This window comes from Macaca mulatta, chromosome 1 (assembly GCF_049350105.2).
Source record: "Macaca mulatta isolate MMU2019108-1 chromosome 1, T2T-MMU8v2.0, whole genome shotgun sequence".
Lineage (NCBI taxonomy): Eukaryota > Metazoa > Chordata > Mammalia > Primates > Cercopithecidae > Macaca > Macaca mulatta.
In genome coordinates, this window is record NC_133406.1 from 145,403,914 (window position 1) to 145,426,870 (window position 22,957).

General features: G+C 43.8%; 1 protein-coding gene across 6 annotated transcripts in view; it reads right to left on the minus strand.

The window, feature by feature from the left end:
* Positions 1-22,957, minus strand: part of SLC44A3 (solute carrier family 44 member 3) — a 74,371-nt gene that overhangs the window by 15,552 nt on the left and 35,862 nt on the right. For 2 of the 6 annotated variants that reach the window (XM_015145453.3, XM_077952706.1), the window contains exons 10-12: positions 21,366-21,531; positions 14,026-14,182; positions 11,500-11,583 (exon numbers count right to left, since the gene is read on the minus strand). In XM_015145453.3, coding sequence (XP_015000939.1) covers positions 11,500-11,583; positions 14,026-14,182; positions 21,366-21,531 — 407 coding nt within the window. Of the gene's footprint in view, positions 1-11,499; positions 11,587-14,025; positions 14,183-21,365; positions 21,532-22,957 lie in introns of all 6 variants that reach the window. The other 4 variants (XM_015145471.3, XM_015145463.3, XM_015145455.3 and 1 more) reach the window with 2 other exon arrangements.

The window sequence follows — 22,957 nt, forward strand, 5'->3', positions numbered from 1 at the left end:
TGTTAAATTGTAGAAGTTCCTTATGTATTTTGGACAGTAACTTCTTAGCATATATAGTTTAGTTATTTTCTCCTATTCTGTAGGATGATTTTCATTCTCTTTTCTTGGATGTGTAGAAGTTTTTAAGTTTGATGTGGTCCCATTTGTCTACTTTTTATTGTGTTGCCTGTGCTTTTGGTGTCATATCCAAGCAATCACTGCCAAATCCAACGTTCTGACACTTTTCTCCTGTATTTTATTCTAAAAGTTGTATAGTTTTAGGTCTTTTAGGTCTTTACTTCATTTTAATTTTCCCATATAAGGTAAGGGTCCCACTTCATTCTTTTACTTATGGATATCCAGTTTTCCCAAGATCATTTGTTGACGAGACTGTCCTTTCCCCATTGTGTGGTCTTGGCATCTTCGTCAAAAATCATTTGGCCATATATGCAAGGCATTATTTCTGTGCTTCCTATTCTGTTCGTGGTCTATAGATCTATGTAGCACAGTGTATCTATGTTTATGCCAGCACCACACCATTTTCATTACTGTGGCTTTGTAGCATGACAGATGTTTTCTTTCTGAACCTCAAAGACTATTTGTCCCTCCCATTTTAGCCTCCTCTCTTCACTGGATCTTCTGCTCAGGAAGTAGTTTCCCTTGCAGTCAGTTCTAAGTGTGGTTAGAGCAGGTCCAACGAGAAAGGGCAGCTCCTTTGAGCGAGTATTTCTTTTTCCTTTATTACCTCCCTGCTCCTTTTGGTATATGTTAAAAAGCTGTGTGAAGGCAGCATGAACCCAGGGCTGATACTGAGGCTGTTTGGGTCCTCATACTCATTCTTCAATCCACGGACACACGTGGAAGGTCTGCTTTGGCCACGCTCCAGGCTGGGGACTGGGGACAGGGCACTAAGTGAGGTCAGGAGCCTCGCGTTCTTTGAGGCCTAACCAAGTTTCTCTGTTGTTGCTTTGATGGAAGCGAGACGTGGGCATGGCACACACCCAGAGCGCCCCTCTCCACCCGCACTGGGGTGCATCCTGATGAAGTCATTCAACCTCAGCTGTCTCGTTCCTGGGATGAATGCAAGTCTAGCAAATGCTCTCTCTACCCCACCCACGCCAACTGAGGCATTCCATAGAAGGCAAGAGAGGGAAGAGGAAACCACTTGAAACACTGTCAAACCTGGATCCACTTGCCAAAACTTTTGGGAACTTTTTCACCCCACCTAGGTAAGAAAGCTATTTGAAGCAAAATTCGCTTAGCCACTTCCTCTTCTACTTTTCACAAACTTGTGTCTCAAATGTCTGTAGAGATGGGACTCTCAACAGAAGGAGGAATGTCCAGCCACCCCTAAGACATGTATGATGGTTGGCTTCGCTCTCTTTGCTTCTGTTTCTCCCCCTTGTGTATTTTCTCCTTTCTCTTCTCTCCACATTCCCCATTCAAGCAGGACTCAGGCTCTGTGCTCATTCCCCCAGTTAAGGTTAGGGGTCCAGGTGGGGAGTGGAGGCAAGAAGACATCCAGTCTTCAATTCTCACTGGCTTTTGTTTTCCAAAATTTAGGCTCTTTAAGCCCTTACCTGCCAGGGGAAAAGGTGAAGAAGGAGGTTTCCCAATACAGACCAAACACCTTGGAGTAGCAGGCGAGTGTGCAGGTTTCCTCCAGCCTCACATTAGAAGCCTCACATTAGAAAATGACACTCTCCTGGGCTAGGGGAGGAGGAAACAAAGGTCTATGGGTCTTGTCCAGGTCTGCCCCTCACCTTTTTTTTAAACACAGCTTGGAGAACTGGCAAGGCTCTTCTATGACCACTCCCAGGTTCCTGGTTTGCCTGGGAGTGAGGGGGTACCAGAGACATGGGGCTTCTAGGTGACCAGGACAGTTGGTCACCTAGTGCTAGCATATCAAGGCAGATAGGACCATGGGTGACCATAGGTAAAACATTCCTACTTCCCAAGCTGGGCCTGAGGAGCCATAAAGATGGGAAGATGATGTCTCAAGGGCAACCTATATCTACTAATGTCTGGGGACACCTGAAACCTCATATATCCCCAAGGAGGGGATAGCTCAAGAATAACAAATTAAGTTTTCCACCCGTCCAGTGGAATGAGAGCTCAAAGTTAGAAATTAGGTTGAGAGACATGATACAATATCATCTGCACATCTGAATCTGTGGCTGCTCTTCATAGCACGTGGAAGTCATTCAAAGATGAGACTCAGGTGGTCGTGGTCTGGGGTATCATGGGAGTCCTGCTTGTAGTAGGACATGACTTAGTGAGTGTTAAATCAAAGTGGCATGTATTTCTTCAGCCACAGTGACTCACGTCTCCTTTCATATGCTTTTTTCTTTTTATGAATGCATTCTCTAGTCTCTGGCCAATCATCACTTCCTTCCTCCAACAAGTCTCAATGCCTTAGGACAAATAAGAATGACAGCTGAGGAATGTGCCCACAGTCACTGCCTTGCTTAGAAGAGCGTGGACTTCAAAGTGGGCAGTTAGACCCCTCGGACAACAACTGTTCCAGACAAAGAGAAATGCCCCAAAGAATCCTGCTCTCCATCCTAAGGGAAGAGGACATTGGGGGTAGGAGCTACTTAATGGTTTCATTTCATTTTCCACACTAAGTGAATTTGGGAAACGTTGAAGCTAGTCTATCCTCTTCACAGTTCTTGAGCACTGGGGGTAATGTTGACAACTTAGGTTGGAAAGTTCCCTTTTCCACTCTGAGGCACCTCCCCACCTAGCCCTTGCCTAGCTGTGATCACAGATGACGGCCTGGCCCGGCCTAGCCCAGGCAGCGTGGTGTCCACCGCACACACTAACCTGTGAGTGGGAGGGCATAGGAGGAGTCAGCCTGAGCTGCCAGATCCCCACATCCGAACACTGCTCGTCAGAACACAGTGTATTCACATGTCACCTGCTTCCTCCTTTATGAGGAAACTGGATGTGCTGATTCAAAGGTGGATTTCTTAAAGTTAAAAACCTGGGCGGTCTCCCTCAGCCTATTTCCAGTGTACCTAGAACATGTCATGACAGGAAGGCACAAAGAACATAAAGGGGTTGCTTCATGTTCCACATGGGGTTCAGACTTGTGAAAGAAGGCTCAGATTTACAGAAATGGTGACTCCTTGGATCAGCTGACCTTTTAAACTAGTGTTGTTGGAAACAGTCCCAGTTGCCTTTGCTACCATTAATAAAGGGTGAGACCCCAAACTTTCCAGGATGCAAATGTTCCTCACCCTTCTGCCGCCATGAGCATGGGCCTGTCTTCCATGCTGCCCAAGAGACGGGGGAGATCTACATAGAGTTCCGCCAAAAGGTACCCCAGGGCAGCTCATGTAGACATACTGTGTAAAGTGACACACCTGTCTGTCCTCCAGGAGGCTCAGAAGGGCAAGGGAAGAGAAGATGCAGAATAGGGAAGGGAATCAGAATGAGCTCTGTCCACCGTGTAACCTGGTTGAGGCATTCAAGCCCTCTGGACCCCAGATTCTGAATTATGAGAGGAGGCTGTTCCATGATCTCTAAAGTTCTGGGGTTCTGAGTCCCTACCCTGTGGAAGGAGTGCCCTAGTGGACTGGTGAAAACCTGGGTTTAAATCCCAGTGTGGTGCTAGTCTTGATTTCCCTGGCTTTGTGTTTCTGTGGTCAGGGACTTCCTTTAGGTTAATGCCTCTCATTTGTTTCAGGGAAGGAGGTGAACTTAAGGGACTGGGCAAATTTGGAGGGAGCAGCAGAGTGCAGGCGGGCTCAGGCCCTCCCTCACTGTCTTTCGGGAACCACCTGTCACCAGGAACCTACTTTCTCAGATCCACAGAGAGGTTCACCTTGTTGGATGGGCCTGGTGAAGGGTGGGTTGGTCATTCTGATACAGGGGTAAAACATTAACAACTGACTTGCCTGCAGCTGTTCCTGTGGTAATTTTCCAATCAGATGATTTTGTATTCAAGGTGATATTTTTAATCTTCATCTGTTTGACTCTTGCATCTCACAATTATTCAGAACTTGGACAAGGAAGAGGAAATGACTTATTGGGACTTCAAAACCTCAAGAGTCAGCTCTGTTACTTTCCTTCTGTCTAACCTAGGTCAGGTTACTACTTAAGCTCTCTGAACCAAAGTAGTATCATCTATTTAAAAAATACTACACAGGCTACTTTGTGAGGCTATGGGTAGTTTTAAAACACATAAAGTAGCACAGTACCCGGTATCTAGTAAGCGCTAGTGAGTGGCTGGTATTCTTGTCTTCAGGAGCTGCACACTCAGGAGGAAGTCAAAGTCATTGGCACTGAGCACTCGATTGCCTCGCAGGAGCTCCTAATTGCCTGAGTGCCCTCATATAACTTTCCCTCCCTTTCTCATGCAATAATTCATTCAACAAACATTACTTGCCTCTCCCAGAAGGCACTGAAATTTCATGTCAGGAAGCACTTCAGAGTCCAATTTAACATGGCAGCTGCTCACCGGGCCTTACCTCAAAGGATTGAGCACTAAGGCCCACTTGGAGAAGACGGCTTTGAGCCTTACCCTCCTGAGCCCTGAGTCGTGTAACATGCCCAGAGCAGGTGGGAGCTAGGCTCCAGAGAGGCTGCTCCCAGGAAAGCCACACTAAGCCATAGCCATATGCCTAGCAGCTTCTGAATCAAGCACCGGGAAACATGAGGATTCAGTTTGTTTTCTCCCAGACAGCCTGGGGCCTCTGACAAATAGGTGTCTTAATTCCTTTCTATCTAAAGCCAGGGTAGTAGCATTTGCCATGCAACAGCTGGGTGTGGAGATTACCATTGTCTATAAATGGGCCTTAATGCAAACTATCATATTGACACACATGTGAGCTTCGTTCTGAAGCATGCACACATGAGGCATCTCTCCAGAGCTCTCACCATCAGCTGGCTGCCCAGAATAGCTCTAAACCAGTCAGCGGGGGTGGAGGATTCAGAACCACTGCTGTCGCTGAAAGAATGGCTGTCTGGATGCTCTGTGATGAGACTACCTATTATGGCAATGCCAGCTTCTGAAAGAACTGTTTCTTCTTAAGAACCTTTACATCATTTTCCTAATCTAGTGAGATAAACTGCACAATATTTTTACTTTTTTTCTGAGATGTGCATGCTGCTCTGGGAGAGGAGAAAAGAGGAGTCACTGGAGATCTGCCAACTGGCTTGGGATGAACCGACCAAACCTGATGTGGAAAAGTCATTGAGTGCTTTAGCTATTGATGGACTATGAGAAAGAGAGTCATTGAAACAGAGCTAACTGCAAGGAAAGAGGTGGGGGAAGAGAACGTTTGGAGATACTACAAAGTTGAGTCAGCCGCAAAGGTTTAGAAGACAGAGACCAACATTATGTTCACTAAAAACAGTCTTGGCAGGCAGAGCAGGTTGGGGAGAGACACTATGAGGTAAGAAGGGGAGAGAGGTGTATATTTCCCCAGAAGCAGCAGGTTTTTCTCTGCCCTGATCTTCAGAAGATTGTCTGGGACCTTTCTAACCAGTATATTCGTTAGTCAGAAAGACAGGAAGCTGCTGGCATTTCTGATCAAATAGCAACAGGCAACAATCTGTACATGTACTTACTAAATCTTATCTAGAGGGATGACAAAGGAAAGTAGGCTGCACGCTTTACACACTGCATCAAAGTGCATTGGGGTCACTTGGTCCCCTCCTCAAGGGGATGCAGCACAGATCCATCAGGCTCCCAGCTATCTTGCACAATAGCCCAAGGCAGAAAAGGGCTGTGAAAGGCATTAGACATTACAGTACACTCCCACTGTTGAGAATGATCGAGGTGCCTGGCATTTGACCAGCATCTCATTACCAGTTATTTTATTTTATTTATTTATCACTATATATTACAGCAGCACTACCGGCAGGATTGCTGTAAGCAGATACAGATAGATGGCTCCTCTTTGTTCATTCACATTCTCAGACAACTCTACCAGATTCTGGTGCCTAAAAACTGAGGCAACATGAAACATCACTGAGTTTTGTGGTTCTAGGATAAGTCCTTACCATGGATACAAGGTATATCATGAAGAGAAATGAGCCTGTCATTTTGGAGCACCACAGGAAAACAAACAGCTCATACTGTTTTCCATTCTACCCCCATTTCCCACACAAAGCATCTCATGGTTTTGGTGCAGCGGGGTGGCATTCTGCATGCCCCCAGCTCTGGGCTGGATGCCATGACAAGGGTCAAAATGCCACACAAGAACCTTGGGGGTCACTGAACCTAACCCTTTCATATTGCAGAAGCTCAGCAAGGTTAAGGGACTCACCCAAGTTACTCAAATAATGAAGAGGCAGAGGCAAACTGCTGCTCTACCTGACTGAAGTCATTTTTACCTGGAAGCTTCTCCCAGGAGACTGGTACAGATACGGTGGTTCTCAGACTTCTGACACTAGCCCACAGCTCACTGCCTATACCCATTCCCACTTCTGCTGGAAGAAGAACAAAGCATTGAAGAGGAATGCAATGCTTAAAGTGATTTTTAAAAAATAGAATGGATAAACAAAAGGCCGGGCTTATACCTGTAATCTCAGCACTTTGGGAGGCCGAGGCAGGTGGATCACCTGAGGTCAGGAGTTCAAGACCAACGTAGCCAACATGGAGAAACCCTGACTCTACTAAAAATACAAAATTAGCCAGGCATGGTGGGGCATGCCTGTAATCCCAGCTACTTGGGAGGCTGAGGCAGGAGAATCACTTAAACCCGGGAGGCAGAGGTTGCAGTGAGCCGAGCTCACGCCATTGCACTACAGACTGGGCAACAAGAGCGAAACTCTGTCTCAAAAATAAATAAATAAATAAATAAATAAATAAATAAATAAATAAATAACCAACCAACCAACCAAGAACTGAATAATCAAGAGAAGTAAAATGTCAAGACAAGAATGACTGCAACTGAACAACATGGTCAACTCAAGGCAACACTAGTGGTAGCAAAGTGTTCTTTTCCCAATTTGCAAATCCCACTGTCTGCGTGCGTACATTCACAAATTTTGCAGGGTCACCAGGCATTGCCTCAGCGGCTAGATGTCTGAAAAGAATGAGTCTGAGTCCTTAAGAAACTACGTTAAGACACCAATTTGGGTTCATAAAGAACACATTTTAGTAAACTTTAATAACACATGCTCTACTTTATTGACGGGCAAACAACTCCCTGTTGTATGCAAAAATGAAAAATCTATGGAATTCTGCTATTTGCCTATAAAAATTGAAAAAAGGATTTTCTAGAATGTTCAGATCAGTTTGGAACCATCAGGAAGAGTCCTGGGGCTCACCGCTGGGTTTCATACTTAGAGGAACATTGACCTAAAGCCAACATCATGGCTGGGACAGATGCCTGTGTCCACAATGGACAAGAGATGTGCACTTAGGGAGACATTTTCATGAGGAACTGTGTGCAGACCCCATAAGAAACAGTAAGTACGCCATTCTTGCTGAGGGCTTAGCCTGTAGTCTCACAGCGGGGTTCTTAGCCAGGCCCCTGGACAGTGCTGGGAGGGAGAGGGGAGGCTGTAAGGCCCTTTTGCCTGAAAGTCTCTGAGAACAGCCAGCCAAAACTCCCAGACGCTTTGACCACTAACTTGCCTGACGAAAGGAGGAGGGGCCAGGCCACCCTGACCAGCCTTTTCTGGATGGATAACTGCTTGATTACAGTTATGGTGAGTTCATCATCTTCATTGCTCCTTCACCTTTCCTGTCTTCCTCCACAAAAGTCTGCTGTGTAACAAGACGCGCTTTGCCAGCTCTACTTGTACGGACTCTGGCTTTGCAAGGAGCAGAAAAGAACATCCCCAGGTGGTGGTCATGAGTCCTCCTCCGGCTATTTTAAAAATGCACAGTGGTTAAGGGCTTGGGCCTGGAGGCAAAACAGACTTGGATTCAAATCCTAGATCTGCCACTATGTGCCTTCTCTAAGCCTCAATCTCCCTATCTGTAAATTGAAGACACTATCTCAGAAACTAACAACTGGCCACAAATGGTGGCTCATGCCTGTAATCCCAGCAGTTTGGGAGGCCGAGGCAGGTAAATCGCCTGAGGTCAGGAGTTCGAGACCAGCCTGGCCAACATGGTGAAACCCCGTTTCTACTAAAAATGCAAAAACTTAGCACGTGGTGTCATGTGGTCCCAGCTACTCCAGAGGATAAGGCAGGAGAATCACTTGAACCCGGGAGGCAGAGGGTGCAGTGAGCCAAGATTGTGCCACTGCACTCCAGCCTGGGCGATAGGAGCAAAAATCCATCTCAAAAAAAACAAAACAAAAACAAAAAACCTAACAACTGATATAATGCAGGAAAAGTGCTCAGCATACCACTGGCAAAACAGTTGATTGCCAATACCCACAGCTGTTACTGCTGTCGTTAGTAGCTGGTGATCTCCAGTGGGTACTCTATACTCAGGTCCACTTCTCCTAGGAAATTTCCCCTAATTACAGAGTCAAATGACCTCTCCCAAAGACCAAGATTTTCCTTTTCTGAACTTCCACAGCCCTATCCCAATGCTTAAACATGCGCTTTTCTGTACAGTCATATGTCTCATGCATATGCCCCTTACTGGCCCCTGTCGCCCGACAGCTAGCTTGTCAATTTCTTGGAGGCCTGGCTTTTGCACCATACAGTAATGACTCTGTATCACCTCTATATCGCCATGGTCCTTGTCCTCATTATACCCAGGTAGAAATAGTCTGCATACAGGATAAACACATGGTTGCTGGATGAACACATGTGTGAGGTGAACATGTAATTTTTTTCAGTATGTACACACTCAGTATTTATGATGTAGGGAGAAAAGTAAATGAGAAATTATGAGATTGAGAGTTTCATTCCCCACCTTGCAAGTGAATGCCTGTGCAGCCTTAGGCTGGGTGTTTGCAAAATGCAGCAACTGCCACCTGTCTCCCTACTAGGATTTAGTGAAGATGGATTAGGCTTTTAAGAAGCAGTGGGAAAACCCAACCAGCTCCTTGATGTTAAATAAAGACGAGCATCTGAGTTTTGATGGTAACAAATGGATCTCATTCTCTTTTAGTATTTCCCAGCTCCTATTCCACAAAATGAGGAACATAAAATAGGGTTCAGCCTTTTAAAATCTGATTTCCAGAGACAGAGATGCCACAATGTCCCCTAGTAAGTCATTCCAATGCAAGGAAATTTCTGAAAAGGTGAATCTAAATTCCTTTTCTCACTTTATGCTCACTTTCCTTTGTCCACTGCCAAATGAGGCTGACAGTTGCTCTGATTACCATTTACAATCATCTTTATTCTTAAACATTTTTATTTCACTCTGCTTTCCAGTAGTCGACGTAGACCAGAGGTGACCCTTCCTTCTCCATTAATATTCACACCAGTTCTTGTTTTTTCATTCTTCCTCCTCTTCCCAATCTCCTGAACCTTAGGCCTCTGAGCATCACCCACATCAACTGGCACCACCCAGTTCTACAGGAGTCACCGCAAGGAAAAGACACTATGAAGCTGGTTTAGCCACAGCCTACTGCACAGGCACCATGATTAGAATCTGGAAGACCTATCCCTGTTTGCACCACTGACTCACTACACAAGCTGGATCAAGGCTGGCTTAGTTTTTCTGTGAATCGGGGATCATTATTCCCATCGACACATCTGTTATATGGAGTCATCACCTTTAGGATGGTCATTATGGTTTGGTTAACATTAGTGTCACTTATGAGTTTGGAAACATTTGAATTACCAAGGGAAATGGTCCTGGATTAATTAAGGTGGTGAAATTTCAGAAGGGAGGAAAATACGTACCTCAGGATAACAGGGCAGAGAAAACAAATGTGAAAATGGGACCAGAGGTTTTCAAATGTGTTTTAGCAGCAGAGACCTGTCCTCAAATGAAACCTTCAGTACACTCCCACACTCCCACCCCTAACCACATAAAGCGGAGTTGCTCTGACTGCAAGGCCGGGCAGTATAGGCATGGTATGGGGCCAGGGTCCACCCTTCCTCCACCTTACCCATTTCTCTGCCCTCCTAACGTGGTGGTCCCCACAGTGTCCACAGGAGCCTCTAGGCTTCCAGGGGCCAGGATGAAAACCATGAGTGAAAGAGGGATGCAGAAAGTACCTGAATTCCCGTAATACAGTGAGAGGGAATGACAGGTCAACCCCGGGGCCTCGTATGGCCATATGGCCAACATATTTGTATATCAATGGTCTCATTCATTGCTTTTATCTTTCTAGTCTATTTATATGTTTCTTAACCTTTATTTTTCATGCATATATATTTTATCATAGTTAATACATTTTTGCAATGCATCTCAAAATATTTATGAAGTTGGTGTCTGGATACATATACAACAGCTATAACATCTAACACCATGACAAATGTATTCAAAGGGTTTGGACTCACTTGTTACATATACCCCCCATTCCGAAAGGTCCTATGGTATTTGATTGTGTTTTACACATGCTGGTTTATAGTAATCCAAATGAAAACTAAATATACTCTAAAATGTTCTCCAAGATTATTAAGAGCCTAAAATAGACCTTACTATAAGAAGGCTACATTTTTCCCTGAATAATGAAAAGTATTATAAATACCACTTGTAAGACATTAAACATAGATGGTCTAATTAGTCCCTTTACTTCTAAAGGTAAATTTCTTAGGGAGGGGGCAATTATAAGAAGTACTTTTCTAAGTGAGATTTCTGTGAATGTTCAAATTATAAAACAGCCTGCTAACTTACAAAAATACTGCTTTGTGTAAATTTGACTAAGGACTATTAAAATCTCCTAAATGCTCTAAAGAGAAACACAACGTATTTAAATTTCCATTAATTTGAAAAATTCAGGAGAGGAAAAAAATCCAAAATCCAAACAATTGCAAGATATAATTTTTATAAGTTTAAAGGCATATTTATAGCTTGAAAAGGGAAGACTGGTGAAATCTATGAAAATTAGGGAGGCAATTCTTTTCCTAGTTCAGGAAAATTATAGTTCTTAGAGAAGGCACTGAAAATCAGCTCTTAGTTGATATACATTCATTATGCTAGGGTTTCTAAATACTCCCTCTCCTCTTTATTTCTGAAAAGAGAAAAACTTTCTTTTAAAATTTGAAGCGTGGTTTTAATGGCCTATGGTTCTAGGGTAGGGTCTGCAAACTACAGCCCAGGAGCCAGCTCCATCACACTGCCCGCTTTCCTCTACAGGAGCTAAGAACAATTTTTACAATTTTACAATGGTTGGGAAAAAATCAAAATCAAAAAAAGAATATTTCTTGACATGTAAAAATCATATGAAATTCAAATGTCACTGTTGATAAGTTAAGGTTTACTAGAACATAGCCATACCCATTCATTGACATTTTACCTATGGCTGCTTTCCTGCCATGATGGCAGAATTGAGTGGTTGTGACAGAGAGACTGGTCTGAAAGCCTAAAATGTTTACACACTTTGGCCCCTTAGAGAAGAATTTGCCAAACCTTGACCTAAGAGATGGAGGCCACCTTTGGACCCTTCTGTGTGTTCCTGAGGCAAGAGGTAGGAGACGTACCTGGTTGAGATGGAGCAGGTATTTGTCAAGACACCAGAAACAGCTGTAGCAGCATCGGAACAGGTACCTCGACAATGCACCATGCTGCTGGATCAGGTTGAGACCAAAGGAACAGAGTCAAAAACAACACAGGAAAGAAGACAAGGAGGCAGTTTCTGAGGAAACACAGTTTTCACTTATGCACCTAGGGAAACACTGGTGGCGTGGGAAAAGTTCTTATTTTGTGCATACTACTACTACTACTACTACTACTAATTATGGTTCTAGTATTATTGAGGAGAAACGTTTCTGTCTTGTGGACTTATATGTTAGCGGTGCTATTAGGGAGGTTAGTCCATACTGAACAGCAAAAGAAAAGCAGGTCTTCTGGTTCCAGTTAAAAAAAACCTCTCTTCCCCCTTCATCTGCCCTTAAGTGTCTGAAATGGTACACTTGGCTTTTTCAAACCAAAGTTTATATTCATGAAAAATTCACATCCCAGAAACAAAAAAACAAATAATACACTGTAGATACTAGTTATGTGCCCACATAAATAAAGAATCAAGTTTAACTTTGGAGGACATAAATGCTGTAGTGAGAGTTTTTTGGGGGGACTAAAGTTCGAGGGATAAATTACTCCTTTGAAATATAACTTGAACTTGTGCATAGCTCAAGAATGAATACTTTCATGAACCTCTTGGGGGAGGGGTGCTTGGCGGCACCCTACCCACTCCCCAGAGTGAACACATCCCTGGAAACAATCCTGAAATAGCCTAGGATGAGGACCCCAGGAATAACTCAGCCTTATATGGCCATTTTCTCATCCCAATGTGAATTCAATTGGATGAAACTTGATCTGGACACTTTTCAGCCTGGCTGTGTTGGTGAATGAGCCTATTGAACTAGGGAAAATCACACGGTGGCTGTGTGAAACATTTAAATTGTAGACACAGTGCTGGCCAGTAAGGCTGCTGAGGAAGAAATTGTTTTTTAACCTAAGAAAGGACACATTTTCCCAATAGTGACATCACTAAAAGCAATTCTGGCCCTTGGTCCTTGTGGAATCTGGGAAGTGATAAATAACCTTTTAGACCACAGTCAGAGAGACCTTGGGCCTTCCACTGACTTCTCTTTTAGATTTATGAAAGGCTGTATCCCCAGAGAGTTTAAGATGCCTAGCTTTAGGAGGGACAGCAAGCTCCTCACTGCTCATTAATTTGTGATTATTACTAATACACGCACAAACATATCACAAATAGACTTAAAATAAAATGCTGTCCTGTTCTTCAAGAAATCCTGCAAGTTTCCTAAGATTGAAGGATTGACTTCAAAATGCAGGAGCCAAAAGTAGTTAGTTTTGTCCTGGATATGGAAATGCCTCTTCAAGTCACCAAAATGTGGCCAAGCAAAATATTAATAGAAATACAAGAAAATGTTCTACAATCAGGGGCAACTGCTTAGCATGCATTTCCAGATAAGGAAGCCAGATAATTTTATGTGTTAGCCAATCAATTGCTTCTAATTGATAAACTAACTTTAAACCTTGATTATAGATTTTAAAATATCAACAATTCAGATATCTTTTTAAAAAGCAAATGAAAACAACTCTAAAATATAATGTAAACCTATTGGTAAAATTTCCTGAATTTACTAAGGACACATAGCTATACCCAAAAGGTTGGAATCAGGTAAGTTTGTGAAACTGACCAAGTCACCAACTCTGAGGTGGTGACGGGGGAGAGATTAACATTGTGTGAGAACAGAAGAGTTGGGAAAAGTCCTGTCTCCCCTTGTTTGGCAGGCCAGAAATACCATGAGAACAGCTGTTTTCCTGGTGTTCTGGTTTCCACTGGCATTCATAAGCAAATGTGCATGGAAATAAAAACTAGGGAGGAGAAATCCCCCGGGCACAAAAGCCCTACAGTTTTCTGTCCTTTGAGCTTAGATGTAGGTCAGCTTGTCCATTTCTCACTCTCAAGCGCATGTGTGCACACGCATGTGTACACACACACACACACACACACACACACACTCATTCAAACCCTCTCCTTTTCTTCCTCCTCACTCCTCACACACACCGGGAATTTCCCATGACAGCTCTGGGAAACACAAAAGGCAGGCAGTATTTCAGCATTAAAACAGAAATGAACACATATTATTCCTATCTTACGGTGCATTTTTTCACTTAAAAAGGCATGATAAATGTTCACAAAAACCTTGTTTAAATTTCACCTTAAGGGTTCATCCTGTCTGTTCGCCATTTACATAAGAAGGAAAATCAGCTAACTCAGAACTACTCCCTCCCCACACCATCTCCACTGAGTTGGAGAAAACCCAATAAACAAAACCATAAACGAAACAGAGACTCTGGGAAAATAAAAGGTTTGCTGGGAGAGGCGGGGGATGGGAGCCGAGGAGTGCAGGAGCTTTCCGCACGGCTGCTGTCACAGGTCACATTTCTGTCCTGGGACCTGCTGTAGTTTTCCAGTAATTAAGTTTCTGGCAACCCAAACACGGAACGTGCTGTGTATCAGGAGGTAGCCTTACCTGTTCTTTCAGCGCGTTTTGCATGTACATGACAATGATTCTTGGAAGCCTCACCACAGGGATTAAAAATGACCCTTTCACAACGGTTCCTTGATGGTAGAAGAAGAGAATGGAGAGAGACGAAAGGATGGGACGATCAGGAGGGTCATTTTTACTTCTGCAAATAGGGAAAGGGACAGCATTTTAAAAACACTTTTTATAAAGCAGCAAAAACTCTCTGGTTCCAATCATCTGTGGCACTAACAACTTAGAAAGTGGTGACGCAATAAGCATTTGGCAAACTTTTTCTACTCCTTGGTAGCTTCGGTTAAATTGTTTCTTGTATTAATTTAATTCGTTTTGGTGCCACTTAATGCTACAAACAAAATAAAACAGAAAAACTTTAAAAAAAACTGATGAGTTAAAAAAAGTTTCCCTCTTTATAATGCCTAGCCCAACCACCAACCCTTTAGGGTGTCTATTCATCTCATTTTCACTTTCAGAAGTTTAATTGTATCACAGTCTTCAAGGTTTAAATGACACAGGACTATACATAAATATTGCCGGCATTCACCTGGTGATTAAACATCATCACCAAATCATGTGACCAGGCTCTGCGGCCAGAGAGGTAACAGTGAGCTCCCGCTTACAGGAAGGGGACAGAGAGCCCTGGGTGCTTGGCTCCTGCACAGCTCTAGGCTCCCCAAATCCTGCTGGTTTCTACTCTGCTCTTTAAAGGCCACTTCAGTGTGAATCATTTACGGGACTTGTCATGACGCAGCTCCCAAGAATGTGTACAAGTCAGTTTCACAGGCAGGGAAAAAAAGTGAGAAAGAACAGAATGGGCACAGCCATCAGTCTCCCCCAAACCAGAAAGATAAAACAAAGGAGTGGGGGCTGATGCCACCCCACGGGTGACCCTCTGAATTCCCGCTGAAGCCAGTTCTAGAAAATAAGGCCTTTCTGAGAAGCAACTTCACAGATTCCAAGTGAAGCTTGGTTTCTTTATAATGGATTATTCTACAACTTGCTCTGGTTGCTAATAAGTCACTATGAATTAAGGTTTTGACAGCGGCCTAGGATTTGAGAGAGGAAAAGGAAGGCAGCCAGAAATGTTTCAAGAGTTGGCAATGGCTGCATTTTGCTGTTACTCAAATCAGCCAGGAAGAAAAAGAGAACATGAAAGTAATATTGGGAGCTGAAAAACTGCAACCCAGTTGTCCCACAAAAAGAGGGATGTGTGTTTCAGCCCAGTATCATTTAAAATAGGAAAAACCACAGAAGCTATTGCTAATAGGAATTCATTTAGATCTGATAAACTAGAAGAGTAGTGTAGGCCAGGAAAATCTGACACATTTTTTTTCCCCCTTCCCTCATTTTTTTTTTTTTTTTTTTTAAGGAAGAATGTTTACTTTTCCATTGAGGAGATTTATGTGCTTTAGAACTTATTATGGTGCTCAAGAGGGGAGGCAGGGAGAAGAGGACAACACCTGCTTTCCATCTGGCAGGGAAACACATGATTCATAGGCCACTGTGAATGGGGGCCTTGGGGTTAGCCCTCCAGGTATTAAAGTTTGGGGTTAGGCATCAGCTTTCTGAGGTTTCACTGTGATGGAGTTAACCACTTCAGGCAGAGGAGTGCCTGCACTGCCTCAGCTTCCCTAGTCTGTAACACATCCTGGTAATGGCTCGAGGCTCTGCCGGGCTTGGCTGGAAGAAGATGCAGAGGTTCCGGAAGCTGGGTTATCACGTGATGAGAGAGGGAACTTAAAAAGAGGGCCCTTTCAACCCAAGCCAGCCCACCGAGCCAGGAGTCACTGAATACCTGCCCTCAAAACTAGAAACAGTCCTACAGAAAAAAATGGCTAATGAAGTGGTGTGTCTCTGAGGCCTCCACCTCCTCTCAGACTCATTTCCATGTTCAAAGGTAACGTCATCCTGTCACCTCTCCCCTGCTGTGTGTGGAGCTAGTGCCTCCAGCTCTATCTCCCTCACAACCAGCCAAACCTGCCTGCAGGAAGAGGATCTGACGCACCCAGGGATGCTAAACATAATACTTACCTCTGGACTTATTCATATTTTAAGAATTGACCTGGGGGACAACATTGCAGTGTTGAGCATATGGGGCAACCCAGCAATGAGTGTATTAGGAGGCTGGTGAGGACTGGGCCTCCAGTCAGCCTTCCTCACCTCTCTCTAGATCTTCCCACTGGGCCACAGGCACCCCAATTCTGTGGGCAGTGGCAATAAGGAAGACACAGGCAGTGTTAGAGGGTAAGGAAACTCTAGCGTATGCCTGATGAAGCCCAGCTTCTCCCTTCCTTTGGATGTGTGGCTGCTTTGAGCGCTAATGCTGCCTGGCTCCCGGAACAACGAGGCCAGGTTCCCAAAATACCACATCAACCTAAGCTGTGGGGCAAAGGGTTTAATGGTCCCATCCATTCAAGTCCCCTGACAGCTCTGGGTCATGGTACAAAGTACTGTTTTGTAATTTCTAGTCCCATCAGACAACAGAGTGCATACAGCCAGGCAAGCCACATCATGGTCCTAGAGACAAGCTTTAGCTCTAGTTAGATCCAGCCTCGTGCTCACTAAAAACTCTTCTCATATTATGGAAAATTAATTTTGTGCTGAGGCTCCCGGACTAGGTGTGGGCTGCCTGGGACAAACGGCCTCCAACGTAAAGCTGGTCCCAGCAAAGATCCCTTCCCGTATTTCTTACAACAAAATAACTGCAAGATGAGGCTTGGAAGGCTGAGAATGTTGTATGTTTCTTTCCTATTCGACAGAAAATGGAAATCTTCTTTATTAGAAATAACAGGATTATTTAACTGGCCTGGGTAACTCTTGCTAGGTTAGGAAATTCATCTGTCTCTACCTAAATTCCTTAGGCTCTGCTACGAATCCATTTCCTCTTCTCCCTCAGCAGATCCAAAGCTGCTGGAAACCATTCTTTGTATATTTGAAAACAATGATGAAGTCACACCTCAAGTGTCCCTTCACCACCTTGAAGGGTTCTAGTTCCTTCCCATCACATCCCTAACACCACCTTTATGGCTCTCTCAGTTGATCCCTCTTCAAGCCAATGGTTACAAAAAGTAAATTCTACAGACTGACCATATCCTGGTACCTGATGGTCTTTGTATGAATGCTTCAGCCCTCATAGTGCTTACATGAACGACAAAGATGAATGCACCCTGGCTATATTTAATCCTCACTGTGAGTGCAGGCCAGAAAAGGACATGAAGAATTGTGAACTTTGACGATAAGGAAAAATCTTGAGGTTTCAAAATTAGGCAGAAAATCAAAAAGGAAGTAGAGCTCTTTAATAAATGGAATAGTTGTGCTAAAAGTAAATCATTGTGTGTTATATTATAAATTATTTTTTTAATCAAAGTAATATGTAAAGTATCTTACAAAGCCAAAAAGCACTGCTAGACTTAATAGGCAAAACAGCAGTTTTTCTTCCCCCATTCACAATTCTGTCTCCCTAGAGATAATATTTTCGTTGTTATTAGAGAACTCACCTCCACACCTCAAAATTACATGTTCTTACTGCTATTTCTTGATTTTTTCCGCTTCAGATATTGTCCACTGACTTTTCTACTGTGAAAGATTCTGGTTTTATTTTCTTACACAGCCTAACTCCCCCAATCCCCTCACACTCATTTTCCCATTCTTCCAACGTAATTACATCAAAGTTTTTAGTTAATGCTTAGTGTTTGTTATTCATACATAGATAATATGTGCTGTAAATAATATTCACAACTGATCCAAGTAGCATATTCCAATTAGATTCCCTTCCTGTACAACTTCTTTTTTTCTGAAGTTAATTGTTTCACATTTTTTTATTAGCTTGGATTTCCATGGGCCTCACCGAATGCTTCACCAATGTGTAATGCTTTTCTTAACATGTTTGAATACACCTGGTATTCCCTCAGTTCCATTTTCTTTTCACAGTGACATCTCTCCTGGAGTCCATTGTCTACCTTGGACTGGATGCTTTCCACGCCTGCTGCACAGCTACCCTCCTGGGAATTCCTTGCTCTGCTCTGCTCTGCTCAAGCCTGTTTTCTGAAACTCATGTTTTCCTCTCTGGCTTAAACATTAGTTTCAGCGGGGAACATCCCTCCTAGAAAGGATGTGGGCAGGGAAGTCTTGGGACTGCCTGTGCATGACTTTATTCTTCTTTACCCTTGACGGGTAGTAGGAATAGGCATAGAACACTAAACTAGGTATAGACTGGCTATACAATTCTAGGTTGGAAATAATCTTTCACTAGACTCCTATAGCCTTCCTCCATTGTTTTTCTGGTTCAGAGTTGCTGTTGAAAGTCAGATCCTACTCTGGGTCCTCGATCCTTTGCCTGTGATCTTTTTTCCCTCGGGAAGCTTCTGGGATCTTCTCTTTACTTGTGTCCTCCAGCCCTGGGAAATTTTCTTTGTCAATTCCCTCTCTTCTTTTCTTTGTTCTGTATTTCTGGAACTCATGTTAGTCAGCTAGTGGGTCTCCCAAATTTATCCTCTTTTAATCCTTTCTCTCTTATTTTGTTTCTCTTTGTCTTTTCATTCTACCTTCTGAAAGAGTGCTTCCACTTTATATTTTAATCCTTCAACAGAAAATGTTCACTTTTGTAATCATACTTTTAATTACTCAAGGGTCTTGTTTTCTCACTATGCCCTTCTTCTGTTGGTGGGAGGGGATTCTGGCAATATATCTTTGTTCTCTCTGATAATATTATAGTTTGTTTTGTCATTTCATTTTGCAGCCTGCATTGTCTGTGTTTTCTCTAAGCTCATTTTATTTGTACATTTTGATCTTCTTCTTTCACTTAGAGGCATTCATCATGTTTAATAATCACTGGTAAACAGTTCAAATTGAAGAGTGAGGCTCTCCAGAATGACCTGGAAGCTCTGTGTGAGGAATGTTGCTTGTTGTCTGATGAACTTCACTGTTTTGCTAGCAGTCAGGGAATCCATTTCATTGGGGGGCCCCATATGGCACTATCTGTAGGTCTTTACTTTGGGTTAGGCAGTTTCTCCATAAAAGCATCCTCTAACCTCTTCCTAGGGAATATCAAACGAGCTGCCAATGTTCTGGGAGCTGAACTGTGGAATGGGGGGTGCTGGTGTGTGTGTGTGTGTGGGGCCTCACTTCAGAGTTTAGGCTTTCACTTACTCACCCTGCTTTCAGTACAGAGACTTGCCCCCAGCCTCAGCTAAACCTGAAACCCCAAGTCTGGTCCTCTCTGCTTTCTCTCTCTGGAGAATAAACTTCCCTGTCTTCAGCTGGTGTGGAATTTGGGGGTCTAACTACTCCTTAGGAAGGCTTTCAGCTCATCTTCGGAAACACTTTTTATACTTGAACTCCTGAGCCTCTCTGGGACTCTGGGGCTCACTTCAGGGTGCATCTTATTTGTACCTCCTCATGCAGCCAACACACATGGACAGGCTGCTTCTGCTTTCTCCAGCGGGCTTGGGGCACCGCTCCACCTCCCTCTCTTTGGCTCCCACCATTTGGTTGGTGTTTCTTATCTGCTGTCATTGCCTCTCTGTTTCTCACTGTCCTGGTGTGTTTGTGCCTGTTTCAATCTTTCATGATTTTTTGAGTGGCCGGAGAAAGGGAAGAGATTAGGAGATAAACACATATACTTCACTGGAAGTCCAAATTAGAAGTCCTCATTGAAAATGCTTTGGTTTGTTATTCTAAGATAACACAAAATTACTGTTAGGCAAATATTACCTACGGCAAATTTGGTTAGAATACTCTCTTTGCCCCCCTCCCTGGGAGGAAGCAATACACACAACCCACCTCCGGTTGCCTGGAGGTTCTCAGTGCCAAGGGCAACAGCCCCTCTGTGAGTCCTCTGGAGTCTCTAATGATGGAGGCTCCGGAACTGCAGCGCTACATTAAAAACCCACAGTGCTGGCCGGCGCAGCGGCTCACGCCTGTAATCCCAGCACTTTGGGAGGCCGAGGTGGGTGGATCACAAGGTCAAGAGATCGAGACCATCCTGGCCAACATGGTGAAACCCTGTCTCTACTAAAAACACAAAAATTAGCCAGGCGTGGTGGTGGGCACCTGAAGTCTCAGCTACTCAGGAGGCTGAGGCAGGAGAATCACTTGAACCCAGGAGGTGGAGCTTGCAGTGAGCCAAGATCGTGCCACTGCACTCCAGCCTGGGTGACAGAGCGAGACTCGTCTCAACAAACAAGCAAGCAAACAAACAAACAAACAAACACCCCGCAGTGCTCCTTATCATCAGGAGGAAACTGCTCAATGGCAGGAATCACCCCTGGCGGACTCTCTCCCCATGAAGCTCATGTTTCTCTATCATTTGGTCTGAGAGGCTGGAGGAGGATCAGCCCTATGAAAAGTAAACTTCTGTTTCTGAGCCCAGTCCTGCCATTGCTCTGGCTGAGTTCCTCTGTCCTGTGGGCTCTCACTGCCCTGGGGTGAGTCACACACACAGAAGAGGTAAAGCATTCGGGGGTGTGTGTGTTTGCGTGTGTCCTCAATTTCTTTCAGGATGTGATAGGAATATAAGCAGAGAAGCATGTAACTAATTCACTGGTTCCTAACTATAATATAAATTACATTTTGTAATTACATACAATTCCTTTAGGATTAATTTTTTTTCCCCAAGCAAACGTTATCTGATTTTGCAGAGGACAAAGTGAGGCTCACAGAATTTACTGAAGTATATTCAAAATAGACCAGTAATTTTTCTGTCTGAAGTCAATTAGGATGGATATTCATAGGGGAGTTCGACTCTCCCTTTTTTTAATATTAAAACAATGGCAGCCGGGTGCGGTGGCTCACACCTGTAATCCCAGCACTTTGGGAGGCCGAGGCAGGTGGATCACGAGGTCAAGAGATCGAGACCATCCTGGCCAACATGGTGAAACCCCGTCTCTACTAAAAATACAAAAATTAGCCAGGCGTGGTGGCAGGCGCCTGTAGTCCCAGCTACTTGGGAGACTGGGGCAGGAGAATCGCTTGAACCCGGGAAGTGGAGCTTGCAGTGAGCCAAGACCGCGCCACTGCACTCCAGCCTGGATGACAGAGTGAGACCCCTTTTTATCTTTCAAGTCTAAGCAATATGATCTCTTCCCTGTTTGGCTTGTTTCTAACTTTTCTGGCTTAAAGTAAAAAAGTTGGAAATGTGATAGATTCAGGGTATAATATTTCTTCCCACCACCAAATGAGCATACAGCTCAATTTTTAGCTTAGTCTTTTATTCTTGCCAACTCCTTTTAAGGGGCTAGGTCAGCATTCCCAAATATCTTTTGAGATATCAACATGAAGCACATAGATAAACCACACAGACAAATCAATAGAAAAAAAACCACTGGACCTACCTGTTGAAATAGCAAGTAACCACTGCCCCTGCTATAGTCATTTGCTGGCACGCAAGGATGAATTCACTAGTCCAGATGAGGCCAATTAAATGGTAGGACCACATATACCGAATGCCCGAAAGGGGCTTATATTCCACTTGGCCGCCTTCCATAACCTGGGCAGCTCCTAAAGTTTCAAACACAAACATGCTTTATACCAATGTTGTCCTAAGCATGAACCATGGTTCAACAAGCCACGTTTCTTTAGGCTTGGCCTTTGGCATTACATAAAACAAATGCCAAAGTCAAGTACCCACCATAATTTAAAATATACAGAGCAAAAGATCAAAATCAAAACCACACATTTAACTTGTAAATAATACCAACGGTGATAATGACAGTGACCATTGGTGGGCAATTTCCAAGACACCTGACATATACTATAATACTCATCCCACTTCGTGGATGTGAAAACTGAGGTTTAAAAGAGGCAAGGAGGCTGGGTATGGTGGCTCATGCCTATAATCCCAGCACGTTGGGAGGCTGAGGTGGGCGGATCACCTGAGGTCAGGGGTTCAAGACCAGCCTGATCAACATGGTGAAAGTCCGCCTCTACTAAGAAAACAAAAATTAGCCGAATGTGGTGGCAGGCACCTGTAAGTTCAGCTACTCGGAAGGCTGAGGCAGGAGAATCACCTGAACCTGGAAGGCTGGGGTTGCAGTGAGCCAAGATCACGCCACTGCACTCCAGCGTGGGTGACAGGGGAAGACTCCACTCTCCAGAAAAAAAAAAAAAAAAAAAAAGAAGAAGAAGAAGAGGCAAGTAACTTTTGTAAAGTCTCAGAGCTCAGAATTAGTAGAAGGAGAATATAAACCTGAACACATGGGACTCTAAAAATCTGTAGATTTCCCTACCACACGACTTTGTGATGCAAACCAAACTCGGCACATTGATGAAACCACACAAAGCTATTAGTATCACGTTATAGAATCTTACTTCACCAAAAACTTAAACTTTGTAAAAGAGACAAGGGTCTTTGTTATCTCAAAAGGGATCTATTTCAGATTTCATTTCAAGAGCAAACTCTTAGCACATTTAAAACCTCTACTGGGCCTCAGTGTTAACCTTCCCAGGTTCAGATCCCAGCTTGACCCCTTTGTGGGTAACCCTGGACAAGTTATTTGGCTTCCTGGAGTTTTAGATACCTTATCTGGAATAGCTAGAGGACTTTTAGATTCCTTATCTGGAATAGCTGGAGGAGTTTTGGATTCCTTATCTAGAATACCTGTTTCCTGGTGGTATTCTGAGCATGGAGTGAGATTACTTGGAAAACACTTGCATTGTGTCCAGACCATAGACAGAACGCACCATAAGTGATCATGGTTTATTACTATCATTAAATTTCAGGAGCACAGTGCTACATTCAACTGAGGCCAGCAAGGTTGCCTTAACAACTTTTTGCCATTCACGTGGCTATACCCTGCTTTCTTTTCTCTCCTCTAAAGAAGTCCTTTAATTAGCTCTGCTGGTAAATCCACTGGTAAACCCAAATTTACTCTGCTGGTAAATCCACTGGTAAATTCACTGGTAAATCCAAATCCCAGCTTCATGG